The sequence below is a fragment of the Typopeltis vanoorti genome, chromosome 20 (genome assembly GCF_054136105.1).
Source record: "Typopeltis vanoorti isolate ZY-2024b chromosome 20, IOZ_Tvanoo_1.0, whole genome shotgun sequence".
In the NCBI taxonomy this organism is placed as follows: Eukaryota; Metazoa; Arthropoda; class Arachnida; order Uropygi; family Thelyphonidae; genus Typopeltis; species Typopeltis vanoorti.
Genome location: NC_143568.1, coordinates 18,566,547 through 18,588,212, shown reverse-complemented (window position 1 = coordinate 18,588,212; position 21,666 = coordinate 18,566,547). Strand labels below are relative to the sequence as shown.

At 33.9% G+C, this 21,666-nt stretch overlaps 1 protein-coding gene across 5 annotated transcripts in view; it reads right to left on the bottom strand.

Moving 5' to 3' along the window:
- Window positions 1–21,666, bottom strand: part of LOC150095263 (regulator of chromosome condensation-like) — a 165,630-nt gene that overhangs the window by 61,329 nt on the left and 82,635 nt on the right. For all 5 annotated transcript variants that reach the window (XR_016550030.1, XM_090409791.1, XM_090409789.1 and 2 more), the window contains exons 5-6: window positions 11,422–11,604; window positions 8,157–8,373 (exon numbers count right to left, since the gene is read on the bottom strand). Coding sequence is in view for 4 of the 5 variants with exons in the window: in XM_090409791.1 (XP_090265917.1) it covers window positions 8,157–8,373; window positions 11,422–11,604 (400 nt within the window). In the remaining variant the exon portion in view is untranslated. The remainder of the gene's footprint in view (window positions 1–8,156; window positions 8,374–11,421; window positions 11,605–21,666) is intronic.

Here is a 21,666-nt window from a genome sequence, read left to right as displayed (position 1 = left end):
TTTGTATGTCTCACAATCATTTCCTACTCTGCTATTTAGATCCCCAACAAGGATCAACTTTTCCTTTTTCATTGTGTCAGTTGCTTTTTCTAAAGCCTCAAAAAATTCCTCCACTTCTACCTTAGTAGAACCTTCTGTGGGACCATAGGCACAAATAAGTAAATAAGTCTCATTGTCCAGTTCCCCATTCTCATATTTGCCCACATTACTCTACTTGAGACTGCCTGCCATTCAAGATTAGCCTCGTATTTTGTGTTGAATACTATGGCTACTCTTTCTTTTCCTTGATTGTCATTGCCTGAATATAACATTTTGTATTTATTGCTCAGAAAGATCTCACCAGTTTTGGTCTTTTTTGTTTCAGTCACCCCTATTATGTCGATCTGGTACTTATCTAATTCCTCAGCTAGCTCCATTTCTTTGCCATTCAGGCTTCTTACGTTGATAGTACCGATCTTTAACTCTGGTGATGTTGAGTTGGGGTTTGTTTTCAGATTTGTTCCAGTAGCTGACTTTTCGCTATTCGCCCTGGTTTCCTGGCGAAAACAATGGGGGCCTTGTTTAACCAGGCAACGCCCCAGCAGGCATGAAATTTTGTCATGTAGTACCATCATTTTTTATTTTGGTTTAACCAATAAGAATACAATTTGGCCGGCTAAATCCCAAATTGCCAGCCCATCCTTGTTCGTTCAGTATCCAAGTAGATACCCAACAGGGTGCACCACGAGAAGTTGTCTTGAGTGGAAAAGGATAAGGTAGAGGAAGTTATGGATATAATGTGGTTAGAGAGAAACTAGACCTTAAAGTCAGTCCAAGGAAGGAATATCTGATACCGTATAGAGATGTAGGTATTATCAAAAGCAAGAGAAGAAGTGTGGCCTTTCTTGCATGAAATAAGACATGATTGTGTTTATGCAGAATTGAGTCAACATGGCTGACCTCTCACTGAAATGTGAGAAGGATATCAGTGTTTGAGGCATTGATTATGGAAGATCATATAGCTTTGGATATACGAGTACTGTGAGGCTTGTCAAATTAAAAAAGAGGAATGGAGAGTACTACCAATAACAAAACTGGATTTGAGGTTAGTGATAGAAGGTCATTTATAAATAGGAGAAAGTGCATGGATTGAAATGCAGAATTCTAGCACTCAAGGAGAAATCTGAAGAAAGGAATCCATTCACCCTAACAGGGTAAATGGCTTCCCTAATAGAGTGAATGCTGAGAAAGGGGACTGGCAAAATTCTACTGCAAAAAAAAAAAAATAGTAATTTGGTAAGTAGACTTTTATACAAGGCCCAGTTCAATATTGTGGAAATGTCTAGAACCCACACAGGTTTTGCACAATCTTTCCTCAGTTTGGATCCTTAGATGAGCAATGTTAAGAATCAGATTAGTAATCACCAATTAACTGGTGAACAGCTTTCAGTTGACTACTGATGACTTCATTATTTTCAACAGAACTAAAACAAGTACAATGGAACAATAGTTTGTTGACTGGCTTTTATCCCCTCCTTTTGGGATGGATTGAATATAGACTTGTTCCATGCTGTATGGTAGACGTCACACTCATATGGGATCATCATCACTCACACTAATCTGAATGTTTGCAAAGATTGATATAAGATAGGCAGTCCAAGCAAAAGTTTTAGGCACAAATGGGAAAATACTCTCTGGTCTCATCTTGGAGTCCCGGATTTTATCATCAGAAAGACATTGGAAGAATCCTATTCAGGATTCTTCCAATGTCTTTCTGATGATAAAATAGTTAAGACACGAGGTTCACAATAAAGTCAGCGTATTCTGCATTGATCATCAATGCAGGCTGTAGTTGTTATTTGGAATTATGGCTAAAGCAACTAAGACTATGTATTATGTCAAGTGAACTATAAATTGGGTATGCTATTGTGCCTGTTTTGTGAGATAAAAACCCTGAGTTTCCAGAAGTAACAATGATGGGACTAGAGGCAAAGAATGATTCCAGGAGATCACCACTTATACAACTCTTCAGATATTTTTATGGAATGGTGTCTACAAATAGCAGATACCATTACTTTACTTTCCCTCAAACCACATGTCAAATTAGGAACCTTACCTGTTCACCTACAAACTCCATCTTTGATTGCATCCAGGAGTATATGAAATGCACTAAACTTTGAATTAGCTACTGTAGATAGGAAGATTTGTTGACATCTACCTCAGAGAAGATAAGAATTACAATTGCAATTACATCTTTATGGCAAGTTGGGAAGGGGTGTTAAAGAGTCAAAGCTGTATAACTGAGAGGAGAACTCCACATAGTCTTTAAAGGAATGCAGAGAACCGACCAGAGCTTCTGCCCTAATGTCTAATCCTACACCTTCTCATGGTGCACCCTATTAGGTATCTACCTGGATACTGAACGAACGTGAATGGGCTGGCAATTTGGGATTTAGCCAACCAAATTGTGTTCTTGTTGGGTTAAATCACAATGTAAATTGATGGTACAACATGACAGAATTTCATGCTGGCAGGAAGCATCGTCCAGTTAAACAAGGGCCCTCCGTTGTTTTCACCAGGAAAATGGAGCGAACAGCAAAAAGTCACCTGTTGGAACAAATCCAGAAACACACATCACAATTAAACATCACCAGAGTTCAAGATTGGTACTGTCAAAGAAATTAAACTAGCAGAAGCATTGAATAAGCATCAGATTGACATAATAATGATGACTGAAACAAAAAAGACAAAACTGGTGAGATCTTTCTAAGCAATAAATACTAAATGTCATATTCAGACAATAACAATCAGGGGAAAAAAAAGGCAAAGCTATATTTTATTCAAATTAAGTGGATATTGAATCCAACATAATTTCTTAGCCGAATAAGAAACTCATAGATAGGAAATCTAAGAGTTTCATGCCGAATATAGAAAACTATAAAAGTCTGGTGTGTCCAAGCATAAGCCAATAAGTGGTACATTGGTATAGTATTCAACATTAAATATGAGGCGATTCTTCTTAGATGGCTGGCAATATCAAGTAGAGTGATGTGAGCAAATATCAGAATGGGTAACTGGACAATGAGACTTATTTGTGGCTATGGTCCTACAGAAGGTTCTACTAAGGTAAAAGGGGGGGGAATTTTTGAGGCTTTAGAGAATGCAACTGACACAATGAAAAAGGAAAAGTTGCTCCTTGTTGGGGATCTAAATAGAAGAGTAGGAAATGATTGTGAGACATACAAAAATATTTTGGGAAAATTTGGAGAAAAGAGCAATGCTAATAATAATGCAAATACCTGTTGGATTTCTGCTCAGGACATGAACTGATTCTTATTAATACAATGTTCCAACATAAAATTGTGCACAAATTCACATGGAGAAAAGATGCAAGGAATAAGAAAAGTCTCATTGACTATGTTATTGTTGATAGTGATATCTTCTCACTGGTGCAGGATGCTACAGTGTAGAGAGGATTTAAAATTGGAAGTAATCACCATTTAGTCTTGAGCAGGAAAAATTGAATTTCATATTGAAAAGAAGAACATGTAAGAGAGTTTTAAAGCGAATAAAAGTTGAGCACTGCTCTCAGATGTGAACTGCAGACTAAAATATACAAACATGATTGAAGAAAAAATGAAAGAGTTTGAGAACAGGAACCATATCTTGGAGATTCAGTGGCAAATCCTAAAGAAAACATTGATTGATTCAGCCATGTGTTGAGGTTGTCTGCAAGATCATAACTCTGTGGTGGACACAAGAAGTTAAAGAGGCAGTGAAGGAAAAGAAGAAAGCTATCAAAAGCTCCTTGTGAATAAGGTAAAACTAGCTAAACAAAAGTAATGGGAAGACTTTGGTAAGAATATAGAAAATAAATATCAAGAAGGTGGCAAAATATTTTGGAAGTTGTTGAAAAATGGAGGAAAGAGTGCTGTGAAAGGAATTAAAGATGATAAAGGTGACATGAAAACAGGAGACAAAGATATCCTTGATGCATGGAGTAATTACTTTGAAAAATTGCTACATGAAACAATTAGTGACAGTACAGTGGTAAAAAACACTGACCAGGCATGCAATCAGGAATAGATATCCAAACTTGAAGCCATCAAAAGCCTGAAATGTGGAAAGGCAGCTGGAGTAGATGATATTCAACGAAAATGCTCAAGTATGGAGGTATAAAAGTCATACAGTGGCTGCACTGCATAGTCCAGAAAGCCTGAACAGAAGGAAGAATTCCAGATAGTTGGAGTAGGGCTCTCAATAGCACCCATATATAAAAAAGGAAATAAAACAATGTGAGAATTACAGAGGTTTTTTCTTACTGAGTGTTCCTGGTAAGATTTATGCAACTATACTTGAGAAACAGTTGAGAAGAATTGCAGAAGGGAAGCTTGGAAGAACAAGCTGGATTCAGGCCAAATACAGGCTGTCAGGATCAGATTTTCACTTTACGACAAACATTTGAGAAATCATGGAAATTTAACAAAGATCTGCATTTAAGTTTTTTTTTTTAGATCTGGAAAAGACATATGACAAGATGCCAAGAAAAAAGGTATTCAAAACGCTACAGTTATATGGTGTCAATGAGGCATTATATTAAACAATACTTAGTCTTTATTTGAGTTGTACAGTTAGCATACCAGCTAGTACACAAGTTAGCAGTTAGAATTGAAGGAAGTACAAGAAGATGGAATTGTTAAATCTGGTGTCAGACAAGGCTGTACATTATCCCATCCATTATTAATTATTTATATGGATCCCTTTATGAAGGAAAGTGGTATTAAACCTGATATCAAAATTGGAGATGTTAATCTCAGCTCTTTATGAAGATGATGTTATACTTTTTTAAATCCAGTACAAGTCTACAAAATTCTCTGACTAAGGTGAATAACTCTTGTAAGAGATTTGGTATGAAGGTCAGAAATAACAAGACAAAGATAATCAAACTAGGTAGAAGCACTGAAAATATCAAACTGCATTGTGAATGGAAAACCTATAGAACAAGCAATACATTTCAGATACATAGGCACAATGTTCAGTGAAGATGGTAAATTAAATATGGAAATAGACAACAGAATCAACAAAGCTGGTATGGTAGGAAGTCAAATGAATGAATTTATATGGAATAAGAGAGAAATTAGTCAAAACACTAAATTGGCTGTACACAAGTCAGTATTCAAACCAATTTTAATTTATGGATCTGAGACCTAGGTTAGAAATAAAAACACTTGACCAAAGACTAGAGACCACAGACATGAGAGTCCTGAGAAAGATTACAGGAATGACCAGATGACATCAGTGGCAATATCATATTAAAAACGAAGATATTAGGAAAGAACTTGACATTGCTAGCATCCAGGAATGTGTTATCAGATCTAATCTCAGGTGGTATGTCACTTAAGAAGAATGGGAGAGGAAGGATTAGCAAGGATTAGAAGTGTTCTCTGCCAGGTTGGTAGGAAAAAGACTCAGAGGTAGATTGATACAGTAAAAAGTTCTTAGAAAACAGAATATAAGATCTGATAATATTGGAGTCTTGACAGGTAACAGATTGATTTGGAGGAAAATTGTAGTCAGGAAGTTAGTAATGATGTAAGTTTTAATGTAGTACGATCATATTCTGTACACCTCTTGAGGTGTATATGTCAGGAATTTAATGATGACGATGGCAAGTTGGGACTGGCAGATCATGGATGATGTAACAGAGCCATTAGGATGCAAATAAGCTGGAAACATGGATGAGTAAGAATTGCATCTAATGGACTTGGCAAGCTGAAGATTCCACCTTAAAAATTCTAAATGCTGTCCAGGGGAGAGCAATTCAGCAAACAGAGAACTCTCATTTTACAGACTCGTTTCAACTTCTATCTCACAAATACAATGTTTCAGCAGTGTGTCTATTCTAAGTACTTCCATGGTTACTGCTCCACTTGTAAAAACAAGAAAAGCTGCCTAGCATCCCTTTTCAGTACAACTCTAAACCAAAATGGCTTCTCTCCTTCCTCTTTTATTTCATCTATCTTTTTCTTCTAGAACAGCCTTCCACGTGAATATTTCCAAATAACTACAACCTGCATATCTTCAAGAAAAATGGCAATAAACTTCTTTCTGAATCCTTACCTGCATCCCACTCATGTGTTTACAGGTTCTTCTACCTCTTGTGTGTGGATCAATATAAATATATATATGTATATATATAATTATATGATGACAAAAGATAGTTTAACCTTATCTATTCAATGTTTGAAATACTTCAAACTGCCAATCACCACTGGTGACTGGCAGTTATAAAGTATTGAAAATGGTATCTTTTAAACTCTGCAGTGTATGCAAGCATAAAATATGAACTAATAGAAGTTCTCTTGGAACTATTGGAAGGGAGGGAGAAGAAATTATGATTCCAACAAATATACTAAAGGTTAGTGTGAGATAGTTACCAAAATGAATGGCAACTTGGGTATTTATATCCTGAAAAAATGAGGGGAAACAGTCATTTTTCCCTAAATTCACTACAGTACACCTTGTGCTATAACAAACTATTTCTCTGGTTCTTATGTTATAGTAAATGTCTGCAGTACTTAAAATGGATTTAAAATTTGTACATAATATATAGATAAGAAAATACCTATATATTTATTTAGCTGCCCAATTACAAAACTGATTACAGTGTACATAACCACAAGAAAATGAGAAATGGTGCCTTTCATAATAGATTTCTTGTATACTGATACCATTCATTATCAAAAACAAATGTAGACATAACATAACTGTCTGTTGGAATGACTTCTAATGGGACTATATTGATCAAGTACATATAATAAGCAAATATGTTATACCAACTAGTTTCACCAACTAAGGCTGTTGGCATCTTCAGGGTACATAACTGATGTAAGGCACTAAAAAGTAAAAAACTGTTACAAACTATAATCAACCGATTTTAATTATATTAGACAAAGAACAGAGCGCATACAATACATGCATAGAATGTGCATGATCTCACTTGTTGTTATTTAGGAACGTTCTATAGTTAGCACTGATTCAATTCTGCTGAGTTAAAAGATCCAATAAGGGTTCTTCCAGATCATGGGCAAGATTAGTCCTTGGTTCATAATTTTAAAATATATCATAAATACCAAATTGGATTAAATAGATTCCATCCAGCCAGAGAAGAATTACTATCAATGAGTTTGAAACTAAGGCAAAAAAAAAATCACTGTACTACAATGCATGCATATGACCAGACATCTGCTGGACTGGTTAGCTGAGTGATTATTGTATTCACTCTCCAACAACAGATCGCAGGTTGAGTCTCTGTGGGCATGGATGTTTGTAATTGTCTTAAGGTGGAAGATGAATTTCATTGCCCAGTATGAGATCGTCATGCTTATTGGGGGGTCTGATGTGGCTCAAAAGATTTCCATGTTTTGTCTCTAGAGCAGGGTTTCCAGACTATGTAAAAAATAAATAAAAAATTATAACAAAAAATAGTATAAAAAATCCTCAGCCCACTCATGATACTAACATACTACAGGAACCACATTTGGTTCTCTTTTCCATCATTTCTGCAAGTTCATAATATTTGTTACAAATTTATGATAGTCAAAATGCTCTATTGATAAGGTATTTCTGTAAAAATCTATGAACTGTGGACAAGCTAAGGAATATTTGTTCTACTTTATTAGTTTTCATTTGTTTTGTATTTTTTATTCATGTTTAGTTAGTCCAGAAACCCTGCTCATGGAACTTTTCAAGCCACTTCAGACCTCAAATAAGCAGAGCTATGATCTCACAGTGAGTGATGAAATTCATCTCCCATCCAAAGATATACATTAGTACTATAGGAGAGCCAAAGTTTATATTTTTTTTATTAACCTGGAAATCCTGTTCTAGAGATCAAACAAGGAACTCCAAAGTAGAGTGGTCTCACAACACAATAAAATTCAACTCCATCTGACCTAAAGACTCACAAATATCCAAGCCCACAGGATTTGGATGTTTGTGAGCAGGATTTGAATCCACACCCTGTTGGCAGAAAAATAAGTATGATTTAGAAAGGCATTTCTATAAATTGTACCCCTTAAATTCTATCTTAAATAATGTCTCATGTAAGTAATAAATTCATACATAGTTATTGATTTAATATATCAAATATATATATCAAACACAAGTGCTCTTACCTATCCCCTTTCGGCCTCCACGAGAACTGAAGCATTCTGCTACCCTTCCCAGCTGGCCAGATTCTGCACAGCCACAAGTGTACAGTACACCAGTATCTGCCAAACATGCTATATGGTCACTTCCTGATGCGATACAAACTGAAGTAATATCAGACAGAATTCTCTGGGGTGAGGATTGGGAGCCAAATGGGGTTAGGCCCATGGAACCACTGGAATCCTTAAAAAGTTTGAACATAATAAAGTAAAAAAAATGTTATAATTGGACAACAAAAAAAAAAAGTATTTAAAAAACACATTTTATAATTTTGTGATGAAAAAATTCATATTCACAAAAAAAGTGCAAACACTTTTTTTTCACTGTATTGTACAGTACTTAATAAAGATAATTGTACAGAGTCATTATCCACCAACATCTAGATGGACTGGTGCAATCAGAAATGCCTTAGAACACTAAAATATAAGATCAGATAATACTGGAGTTCTGACAACCATACTAATTCTGAGAAAGCTGTTTGCAGAGAAGCTAGTAACATATAAACTTGGTCATGCAATACTACCATAGTATCCTCTAAGTCCCATTGAGGATACATTCACTATCATCAGGAATTTGATAATGAATTTTGTTAATAACTTACCAACTGTTTTCAGTACATTCCTAACACTGTTACACATCATTATAATTCTTGATAAGAAGCATGTACAAGTGCAAGGGACAGTCTATGATATTCCTGTTTAATACAGTGAGCTTCCAAACTGTTTCATTTTATGAACCCCTCCACAACACTAACCGCGCATACCTCTAAACTTTTTGCTGTACACATTGAAGCAAAGCAATCCTATGATACTGCAGTGCAGCCATGGTAGTGATATATATATATATATATATATATATCAGTAACATGATTTTTTTTCCCAATTAATGTGGCGTGTGCAATTCTTTTGCTTTATTCAAATTCTAAGTCTCTGGAACCATAAAGAACAGAATCACAAATCTAGTTCAGCACTGAATCTATTTCTGAAAGTTCTTTCACTTGGTTATACTATAAATTAAAGATGCCAAGAAATTATATTCTTGGTTTCATCCTTTATCCAAGTGTAGGCAAACAAAGTTTGTGTGAAGTCACTTCACAACTGAGCTACTTGTATATAGAGGCTAATAACTTCAAATCAATTTCCTTAGTATTCCATAAAGAAATGCACATTAGACATGCACAATGCTATGCATTATGGGAAGGGGTCACTACCCAGACCGACAAAAAGTGATACTAAGATTGAAGTAATGCAGAACTCATATTTCCATATACAAGTAGTCAAAAGGTGTCACACCTTATTACTAAAATACTCTGGATAGAAAGAGAGAGAGATGTTGAAAGTTTTTCAGTTGGTAATACTATAAATTCTGCATCACTTCCGGGTGACAGCAGCAGTGGACGTATGTTGCACTGTCATCCCCCATGAACAGTGTTGTGAGTGCAATGCTTTTCTTATTCTCAAGTATTATAGGTTTACATCGGTTAATACTGGTGCATATTTGTTTATATTCAAATTCGGTAGGTCAGAAAGCCTCATTACATTTTAGCCTTATCTGATGATTGAATTTGAAAATTGGGAACACTAACTTCGAATCCCAATTAAGCATTGTCTCATAAAAATGAATTCCATATTTCTCTCATACATCTGTTTGTGCATTACTATATTATGTATTTTGTTTAAAAATACTGTGTAAGTTTTCTATCATATATATATATATATATATATATATATATATATATATATATATATATATATATATTATGCCCTTGATTTTATCTCTTAGTGCACGAAGCATAAAAAAAATATTCAGTACCTGGCCCTTCTTAGAAAAGCTTGCTAACTCCTGATATAGGGGATCAACATACAATTTTTTTGACCAATGTTCTATTATAACCATTCTTTGGTAGAATGGAACTAAGATAATCAAATTCTGGGTTTCTTTTATCTATATTGCTGGAGATTTAGATTTAATGTGCTTTATATTTTAGTATTCATATAATGTCAGTTTATTGCACCAGAAGATGGGATTTTGCATGCAAGTATTGTTCAGTACGAGCTGGCTTCCTAAACTCAGTAACTGAGTTTGTTGGCTTGGATGCATACAAATTTGGTTAGTTTGTGTATCTTTGTAGCATATCTAATGGTTTCTAATTCAAAAGTGAATTTTATCCCAGGGTGAATATCGTTTAGGCAATTGACAAATTCTTGTAATTGGTTAGCAGAGCTGGGCCAAATGATGAAAATATCACCGCTGTATCAGAGCCACATATTAGATTGTATTCCACAGTGATCTAACACTTGTATCTCACACCACTCCATGAACAAGTAGGGCACCAGAGACAGAGACGAGCCTGTGAGGGCTTAGCAGGTTCGCTATATACCTGGATAACAAGTCAGAGAATATCTTGCATCTACAATGGGTCTCAGTAATAGTCTTGCTTATGTATCTTTGAGGCCCCACAGATTCTTCGAACCAGGGAGTGTCTTGATATTAGATGTTTTCTGGTGTCTTTAGGCAATTAATCAAGTCTTTAATCATGTTGCAGGTCTTATTGTGAGTTGTATCATTTAGAAGAAGTTGAAATTTTTCTATATATACTGTTGCATTCATGATAATCTCAGGGCAATTCATAAGAATTTTAGCTATTTTGTTAACTTGTGATACCTGTTCAATTATGGAAAAATATATCAAATGCTGATCTGCAATTGTATGCTAACCACTTGAAGGAGATGAAAGAAGACTGACATTCGATTTCAGGATTTTCATAATGTGATTAAACTAGATTGGATTCTTCAAACTTTTGATTGTCATGTATCTAAAGTTCAATTTATTTTACAAGAGTTAATTAAAAATGGCAGAATAGTATGTATTTTAAACTAAAGATTAGATACACTATGCATTAGAATAAGAGGTTCAGAGATCAGTCCTGTCAGGGGGTCAGTGAGGCAGAAATGCTTTTATGAAGGGATCAGCAGGAAAAAATGTTGGGAATCCATGCTCAAAAACAGTACACACAACAACACTGGTGATATTAATTTTTCATATCTTAGAGATGATCATAACTCTCTCACTCATTTACTCATTGTTTAAACCACTACTTCTAAAGAACATAATATGAAGTTTCTGACAGTGACATGGGATTATGATTTTAAGAAACATTAAGCAACTAAATTGCTGGTTTGCATAAAAGAAAGTTATCAAGCATTTATACTAAAAATATATATAACTCACCCGAAAACTGCCCCATATATACACTTCTCCTGTTTCTGTAAGGGCTGCTGAATGGGAATCTCCTGCAGAAATCCGTACTACCTTTCCTGGTATGTTGACTTTCCCTGGTAGGAATTCATCTCCAGCATCAGAAGAGGTTTTCCTTCCTAGGGCACCTTCATCATTGCATCCAAATGTATATACCTTAAAATAATAAATATCCCTATACTAAAATTACTTTCAAATATATTTATTAAGTAAACTTTAAACAGAGAAATAAACTCAGAAGTTTATTTCTTTATACTATAATTTAAATTCAGTTATTTCATTTAATTCCTTTAGTTAAAGGAAATAGTTTAGGAAATAGTTATTTCCTTTAAGATTAAAAAAAAAAAAACTTTCATATCTTCTGAGTTAAGGTTTCCATAGCTTGATATTTCCATGCTTTTATGTCTGGAAAGTACAATGCATAACTTTCTTGGTAAGAAATTACTATTTAATAACAAGTTTTGTACAGCATTTTCATGTACTTCAGAATAAAAAAAAAAAACAAATAAGAAAAAAGTATTCACGGAGATTTCTGAATTCAAAACGGTCACTATTCAAATTAAGTTTGAAATAGATGTTGAAAATCATAATGAGACATCAAATGCATGGGTCATTGTTACAATATACTGTATAACTTCTTTCATAGCTTAATCATCAAATAGTTGATTTAAGATGAGACCTAGGGATTTATTACATCAAGTAGGACACTGTTAATGATTAGATATATGTAAATATAGATGTTTATATATAGAGGATATTATCATAATATTAATCCTATGTTGAAAATCATAATGAGACATCAAATGCATGGGTCATTGTTACAATATACTGTATAACTTCTTTCATAGCTTAATCATCAAGTCTTTTATATGTGCTGCTAATAGTTGATTTAAGATGAGACCTAGGGTTTTATTACATCAAGTAGGACACTGTTAATAATTAAAGATATGTATATATAGATGTTTATATATAGAGGATATTATCATAATATTAATCCTACCGGCTGCGCCATTATTTAAATATAGGATTTTTATTAATTTAATCCTGTATATAGAAATGATCTCTGTTCAATAATTATTTTTAATTTATTTCCGAGTGTACCTATATATTTATTTATTGCACAAGGGTTCACTCCGATTGGTGCAATGACTTCTTTTTTACTATTTCTTTCAGAATCCAAATAAATCACTGACTCAAGACCAAAATACAAAATAAACACATTTAATAAAACAAAAGTAATATATATACACTTCAAACAATTTTACATAACTATAACTACAGAATTAATTGGATCCAAGGCCCTTTTTTAAAATAAACTTACACTTAAGACTAGACGAAACACTTTGTTTGCACAAAGACAAAACGTTCATAGCCAGTTTCTTTCTCTGTCAAGGCCCTTTTCCGAAGATATATGACTTTATTCTTCATTTTCACAGGATCCTTTTTCATCACTCGTGTAGCACACATTAATCAGAGTTTTCTCGAACATTCCTTTAGAACATAAATAGCAACTTCTTTTATTCACTAATGTTTATTGATAGCCTTAACTCTTCCACTTTAAAAAATTTACAGTTCTACGATTCCCTTTTCGGAATCTACTGTAAATCTTCCAATTAGCGTTTCCTTCAATATTCCTTTTAAAACGCCTATAGCAATATTTCCCATTTATTTATCAATACTTATTCCACATTAAAACTTCATAGTTCCACGATTCCCTTTTCAGAATATACTATTAATTTTCTTCCGACTGTCACATAAATAAAACTCAATTTCCTCCAAATCTAAATGTCTGCCGGACTGTGTTCTAATTTCTTTCCGAATGCTGTCTTGTTTTCTCTCCGTTACTCTGATACCGAACGCTCTCCTTATCAGCTGTCAATCACACATCAAACTTCTCAGCGAGCATGCGCACTCCTTGAAACTAGGTATAATGGCTAGCTCATTGTCTCTGTTAGCAACAAGAGAATGTCTTCATAAAACACAAAACTTAATATTTAAAATTACAATAAATTTGTTTAAAGTAACACAACTATTCAAGTCCGGTAAGTACATAAATTTTTAACTGCTTTACATATCATTTTTGACAAAACAATTTCAATAACGGGCATATCGCAAGTGCCGACAATGCGTGTTATGAAACTAAAAGTAATAAACATTCTAACATAACCAATACGTAAAAATATTCAGAATTTTAAATTATAATTATTTTTACAACACCATATTATTTCACTTGTTTCTTTAAATCTATGTACCTAACACTGTTGAATTCTATGTATGAAAGTTTAATGAGTTGCCAATTTAATTGATATTTTTCTTTGGTGATGTGGTGTTAAATGCGAATCCTGATTTATTGTCCATTTTTTCTACACATCCTTGATATGTTCTTTTTGACGGATTTCTCCAGATCAACCCATCTAACGTAACATATGCTGTAAGTACAGAAGATTTTGTACACTCTTGGTCATTTAAGATGCGGATGAGGTTGTTTCGGCAATCTTATCACAGATATTTTTTGTAATGATCGAAAGGCAAATTTTAAGTGGTACTGTTTAAAACTTTTGCTATTTTATGTGTAACTTTTTATCTGTCTTGTTGTTGTATATGCCCTAGGATATGTGATGGCTTATTTAAAATGTTATTGATCATTCTGAGATTGTATCCATTTTTCAGAAAAATGTCCTTAAGATATGTTATTTATTTTTCTTTTTATCTGAATATTGTAATGGTCCTATCTGAGAGTTTTGATGACTTGTTTTGCACTGATTAGTGCAACGTGGCATGTAGATATTCTCTGGTATTGAGTTTTTTTCTGTAGACTTCAAATGAAAGATTGCCATGATTTTCTATTGAAATGAGAACATTTAGGAAGGAAATGGTTCTGCCTTTTTTCTACTTCTAATGTAAATTTGATTTTTTGGTTTAAGCTGTTAAAATAAAAATAAGAATTGCACTAAACTGGCAGATACTAGTATTAGCCAATGGTAGAAACATGGAATAATCTGGGAGTAGCCAATTAAGTCAGCAAAACTTTGAAAATGCAATAATAAAAAAAAGAAGGAAAACAAAATAGTCATCATTAGAATTACATCTTTCAAGTAATGCAATAATCTGTGGTACAAGTATGCAAGCCTGTATGCTATTTATAATGCTATCACCATAAAAAATTTTTGCCTCCATAGAGTAAGTGTTAGTTTGCCTTTGCCTAATTAACAAATAAGAACTAAATACAACTAAATATCATATCTACAAATTTTAAGCCTTTTCATGATTCCCCCCCCCCCAAATAAAAGCATTTGAAATCTTAATGTCTGTGCATGTGTATTATAATATTATCTATTGGTCTTTTTAATATATGATGCACCTTACATCAAAATTAGTGGCATCATCAACACATTACAGTGGATCTCAACACTAACTAACACTGGTGATAGCATGATTTTGAGTATTTCTGAAAATTAATAAATATTTAAAATGAGTACTTTTTTTTTTTTATGATTTCATAGCAATGTCTCAACCCATCCACAAGGATGTCACTAGTTGCAGTTGAAGATATAGATTATCTCTTTTTTTTCAATCACTGTCTTAACTGTTGTAGTAACATGGGGAGAAAATGGTAAGAATATGATGGAATTGTGAATTTCAGTTTATCCATTTGATACAAGATGAGGAACTGTATATATTTATTTTTTTTCAATGGAAAAGAGATGATCAGTACTATTCCCTTGTAGGTTTTGGCTATTTATATGAACAATGTTTATAAAAAATAGCTAAATTTAAACAGAGATGAATCAATCACTCACTGAATATAAAAGGAAAAGAACAATAGCAAAGAGAGCATGTAGAAACAAAATAGAGAAATGTGTGAAAATTTTACAGCAAAATTAGAATGAGACTGGATATTAAAAAGACCCAAATACATATAGAATCCTCAAATAAATGAATAACGATTTAATAGAAAGAACAAAAATTGATATGACCGAACTAGAAACTTGGCAGGAGTATTTCCAGAAGCTATGGCATGATAACTCCCTGACACAAGAATCTTCCCCAAAATATAACATCAGTAATACAGATGAGTTTACATACGAAGAACTACAAGATACCCTGAAACAAAGTAGAACAGGCAAGTCACCAGAAGATAATACAAACACAGAACTTATTAAATTTGGAGGTAAAGAATTTAACATCAGATTTCTAAAATTTATATACCAAATATACAAAGAGAGAAATCCTCAAAAAGCTGGGGTAGAGCTCTAGTGATACCAATTTATAAAAAAGGTCTAAAAATAGATTGCAATAACTATCGTGGCATCACCCTTCTCAATACAGGATACAAAATTTATGCAAAAATATTAACAAACAAATTATTATCCTATATAGCATCATAGTTGGGAGAAGAGCAAAATGGATTCCGCAAGGGAAGAGCATGTATATACTTTTATCTTAAAAATAATTACAGAAAAACATAGAGAATACAATATTGAAACACATACACACACAGCTTTCATCGATTATATGAAAGCATTTGACAAAATTCTGAGAAATAAACTATGGGAAACTCTAAAGCAATATACATTCCAAACCAACTATACAATTACTGAACTAAGAGCCAACAGGCTTCACTTCGGCGAAGTAAAATTATTCAAAATTAAGTGGACATTGAATATCACATTATTTCTTAGCTGAATAAGAAACTCAAAGATAGGAAATCTAACTCTTAAATTAGATTTCCTATCTTAGAGTTTCTTATTCGGCTAAGAAATAATGTGTTATTCAATATCCACTTAATTTTGAACAACTATGCAATGCTCTATTAAACATATACCATCATCATCATCATCATCAAATTCCTGCCATGTACCCTCAAGGGGTGTACAGGATATGACAGTACTACATGAAAAAATTACATCATTACTAACTTCCTATCTACAATTTTCCTCCAAATCAGTCTGTTACTTGTCAAGACTCCAACATTATCAGATCTTATATTTCTATCGTCTAAGGCACTTTGTACCGTATCAATCCACCTATATCTTGGTCTTCCTCTGGGTCGTTTTCCTGCCAACCTGGCAGAGAACACTTGTTTTGCTAATCTTTCCTCTCCCATTCTATTTAAGTGACCATACCATCTGAGATTAGCTCTGCTAACGCATTCCTGGATGCTGACAATGTCAAGTTCTTTCCAATTATCCTCATTTTTAATATGATATTGCCATTGATGCCATCTGTTCATGCCTCTAATCTTTCTCAGGACTCTCATATCTGCGGTCTCTAGTCTTTGGTCAAGTGTTTTACTTCTGACCCAGCTCTCAGATCCATAAGTTAAAATTGGTTTGAACACAGTCTTGTATACAGCTAATTTAGTGTTCCAACTAATTTCTTTCTTATTCCATATGAATTTATTCAATTGACTTCCCACGATACCAGCTTTGCTGATTCTGTTGTCTATTTCTATATTTAGTTTACCATCTTCAGTAAAAATTGTGCCTAAGTAGCTGAAATGTTTTACTTGTTCCACAGGTTCTCCATTCACAACACAGTTGACATTTTCAATGATTCTGCCTATTTTCATTGTCTTTGTCTTTTTATTGCTGACCTTCATACCATATCTATTACAACAGCTATTCAATTTAGTCAGAGAATCTTGCAGACTTGTAGCAGATTTATTTAGAAGTATAACATCATCCGCATAAAGCAAAGAGCTGACATTAACATCTCCAATTTTGATATCATGTTTAATACCACATTCCTTCATAATGTGATCCATATAGATAATGAATAGCAGAGGGGATAATGTACATCCTTGTCTCACACCAGATTTAACATTAAACCATCTTCCTGTACTTCCTTCAATTCTAACTGCTGACTCACAACTCAAATAAAGACTAAGTATTGCTTGATATAATGCCCCATTGACACCATATAACTGCAGCGTATTGAATAGCTTCTCTCTTGGCACCTTGTCATATGCCTTTTCCAAATCGACAAAACTTAAATACAGATCTTTGTTATATTCCCATGCTTTCTCGACTATTTGTCGTAAAGTGAAGATCTGATCCTGACAGCCTCTATTTGGCCTGAATCCAGCTTGTTCTTCACCAAGCTTTTCTTCCACAATTCTTCTCAACCGTTTCTCAAGTATACTTGCATAGATCTTGCCAGGAACACTCAGTAGGGAAATACCTCTGTAATTCTCACATTCAGTTTTATTTCCCTTTTTATATATGGGTACTATGAGAGCTCTACTCCAATCATCAGGAATTCGTCCCTCTGTCCAGGCTTTCTGAACTATGCAGTGCAGCCACTGTAAGACTCTTATACCACCATACTTCAGCATTTCTGATCGAATATCATCTACTCCTGCTGCCTTTCCACATTTCAAGCCTTTGATGGCTTTTTCTACTTCAAGTATGGATATGTATTCCTGACTGCATGCCTGGTCAGTGTTTTTTATCACTGTGCTGTCATCACTGCTTGTTTCATTTAGCAGTTTTTCAAAGTAATTACTCCATACTTCAAGGATATCTTTTTCTCCTGTTTTCATTTCACCTTTATCATCTCTAATTCCTTTTACAGCACTCTTTCCTCCATTCCTAAGCTTCTTCAACAACCTCCAGAATATTTTGCCACCTTCTTGATATTTATTTTCTATATTCTTGCCAAAGTCCTCCCATGACTTTTGTTTAGCTAGTTTTACACACTGTTTAGCTTTCTTACATTTGTCTCTGTATTCTGTAAGAGTAAAAGCTGACTTATTTGCCAGGAACTTTTGATATGCTTTCTTCTTTTCCTTCACTGCCTCTTTAACTTCCTGTGTCCACCAGGGAGTTCTGATTTTTTTATCTTTGCACACAACCTCACCACATGCCTCTCTGGCAGAATCAATCAATGTTTCCTTCAGAGTTTGCCACTGAATCTCCAAGGTTTGATTCCTGTTCTCAAACTCTTTCATTTTCTTTTCAATAATATTTCTGTATTTTAGTCTACAGTTTACATCTGAGAGCTGCTACCATAATAATGAAATAGCAATAAGGCAAAATGATATCATATCCACTTGGAACCCAATAAATAGAGGAGTCCGTCAAGGCTGTCCTTTATCGCCCATATTATTCAACATATATATGGACAATATTATCAAAAAATGGAAAAGTAATCAGAAAAGTAAATACATGTGGTTTTCAGAACAACATACAAAAATAGACACACTAATCTTTGCTGATGATCAGATCATCTTTGGAAAGACTGAAGATGAACTGCAGAAATCAATTTATAATTTTTAAATTATGAATTGATTTCTGCAGTTCATAATGATAATATTATACAAAAATATGGCCTAAAAATGTCAACGGAGAAAACTAAAGTCATGGCTTTTATGGAAACAACCCTATCAGAAGTAAAATAGTAATAAATTTTGTATTTATTGCTCAGAAAGATCTCACCAGTTTTTGTCTTTTTTGTTTCAGTCACCCCTATTATGTCGATCTGGTACTTATCTAATTCCTCAGCTAGCTCCATTTCTTTGCCATTCAGGCTTATGTTGATAGTACCGCTCTTTAACTCTGGTGATGTTGAGTTGGGGTGTGTTTTCAGATTTGTTCCAGTAACTACTGACTTTTCGCTGTTCGCCCTGGTTCCCTGGCAAAAACAACGGGGGGGGGGGGGGGGGGGGGGGGGCTTGTTTAACCAGGCGACGCCCCAGCCGGCATGAAATTTCGTCATGTTGTATCATCGTTTTGTATTTTGGTTTAACCAGTAAGAATACAATTTGGTCGGCTAAATCCCAAATTGCCAGCCCAGCCAATCACATATTATAATGTGTGATTATAATATGTGATTACAAAACATACGTTTCCTAATAATTAAAAAGTAACAAATTCTGTAGAATTTTCTATAGAAAATTCCATCTGACTAGACAAAATACCTGTTCTGGATAACTGTATTTTCAAGACGCCAGATTTCTTGTTATTTTATGACATATTAAAAATAATTAAAAAAATTAATGCACATTTCAAAATAATTTAAATTAAAAACAATTATAAATACACAACTTTTTTTTATAACAGAATCTTCATAGTTTTTGATCTTTCTTGGCCAGGTGGTTAGTCTATCCACCCTCCAGCCAAAAGGCTGAGGGTTCAAATCCCACTAAGGGCATGGATGTTTGTGATTGTCCTACTAACCTTTGTGGAAAGAGCATCTGTAACCCTAACACTTCTTCTAGCAGAAGGCTTTGCTCACAAAACCAATGACGGCAACAAAATCATGTCACATGTGAATAACTAACTCAATGGTTCACAGAATACTCTAGATTAGAGATAAATGTTGAAGTTTTTTTCACTTGGTTATACTATAAATTAAAGATTAAAGAAATTATATTTTCGGTTTCATCCTTTATCCAAGTGTAAGCAAACGTTTGAGTGTGAATTATCTTCATGACTGAGCTGCTGGTATATAGCAGCCAATGACTTTACATCAACTGTCTTAGTATCCTTACAGACATGTATAATGCTATACATAATGAGAAGAGCCAAAACCCAGACAGCTTTTGCCTTTTATCAAAACCTCTATATACAAGTAGCCCAGTCGTGAAGATACTTTACATGTAAACTTTGTTTGCTTACACTCAGATAAAGGATGAAACCATAAATAAAATTTCTTGGCATCTTTAATTTATAGTATAACCAAGTGAAAAAACTTTCAACATCTATCTCTAATCCAGAATATTTTAGTAATCGGGTGTGACACCTTTTGACTACTTGTATATGGGACATATGTGATTTCTGCATTACTTCAATAACTAGGTAGGAATAATAAAATTCTCCTTTGGAGGGTAATGGATGGCAATGCTGTAGCCAATGAAGTTCTAACTGAGGCTCGGCTATTGCTGTTACCCTCCTGCCATGATCAGAGCTTTAATAGCTCAATAACACCTTAACCCTACACTGTCATCTACAGATAACGGGGAAGATGAAAAGCATTCTTGCTTCGCCCCTTTAAGCCAGTCCTTATAAGGACTATAAGGATAACTAGGTAATATTTATTAACTTATTAGCTGATATTTTGCTATTATATCCAACATCTTCAAAGCACAGGAAGAGTTTGTCACAGTAAATGAAACAACAGCAATTTGGTATAAGAGTGAAACTAGTTTTTAAAAAAAATTGTAACAGCCAACCCAATAAACTAAATTGGAAAAAGAGAGAAAACAAGTATTAATTAGATATTAAAATGACTGTCTCCCAGACTTCTGGTAAATTTATACAGTCATATTTGTTGAGGTTTGGAGTATGGTTTAAAGCTGCTGTTGATTCCAAAAACAATCTCTCCGACTTATGACTTCTGTGTAGCACTTTTGTTTTCTTCCATTTGATCCTGTGTGAAGGAGTATCCAAGGCATGGTCTACTAGACCCAACGTGCCATAACGATAGTGCCGGATGTATTTTTTATGTTCACCAAGGTCAACAGTTCTTCTTGTCTGTTGATAGTAAGCCACATGAGAGGAAATCAAATACAGTGTGAAAGGGAGGTTCATATAGTTCCTAAATGGCACCCTCTATGGATGCACTGATGGAATTTTACTGAAGGTTTCCATATGATAATCTCACAGATATTTGGTAAAGTGAGAAAGCTGAATGTTTTGGCAGATTCTAGAAATAGTCTCTCAGATATATATATATCTGCTTCTGAATAAAAGGGAGATTTAATATAGAATTATATAAATCTATACAATATGTTATTATTATTATGTTATATATCACATGTTGCTATTCTCTATTATAACAGGGTGCTTCATAAATTCCTGGATATGATAAAGAAGAGAGTTTGTCCTTAGGTGAATGGATGAGAATTGCCAATTTGACATATAGTTTAAATATGGTGCATAGTTGATATTTATTAAGCATTCTAGATATATTTTCAGATGTGCTTTGAGTGTATGGGATGGTAAAAGTTTGACAAATATTCTTCAATCAATGCTCATAAACAAAGCAGATGCCTTAAAATAAAAACCCTATTAAATGGATGTCTCAAAAACTTCATTCAGGGTACTCTGCATCAAAAGTATATGATTAAATGTAAAATCAACTCTCGCTATAGCGCAAAGTGCCACTGTAATGAACTCACTCATCATAACACCTACTAAAGAAAGTCTGAGTGAAAGTTCCAAATGCCATTTTGAAACAAATATTCACTATAAAATCAATTTCTATGGTCCCTAT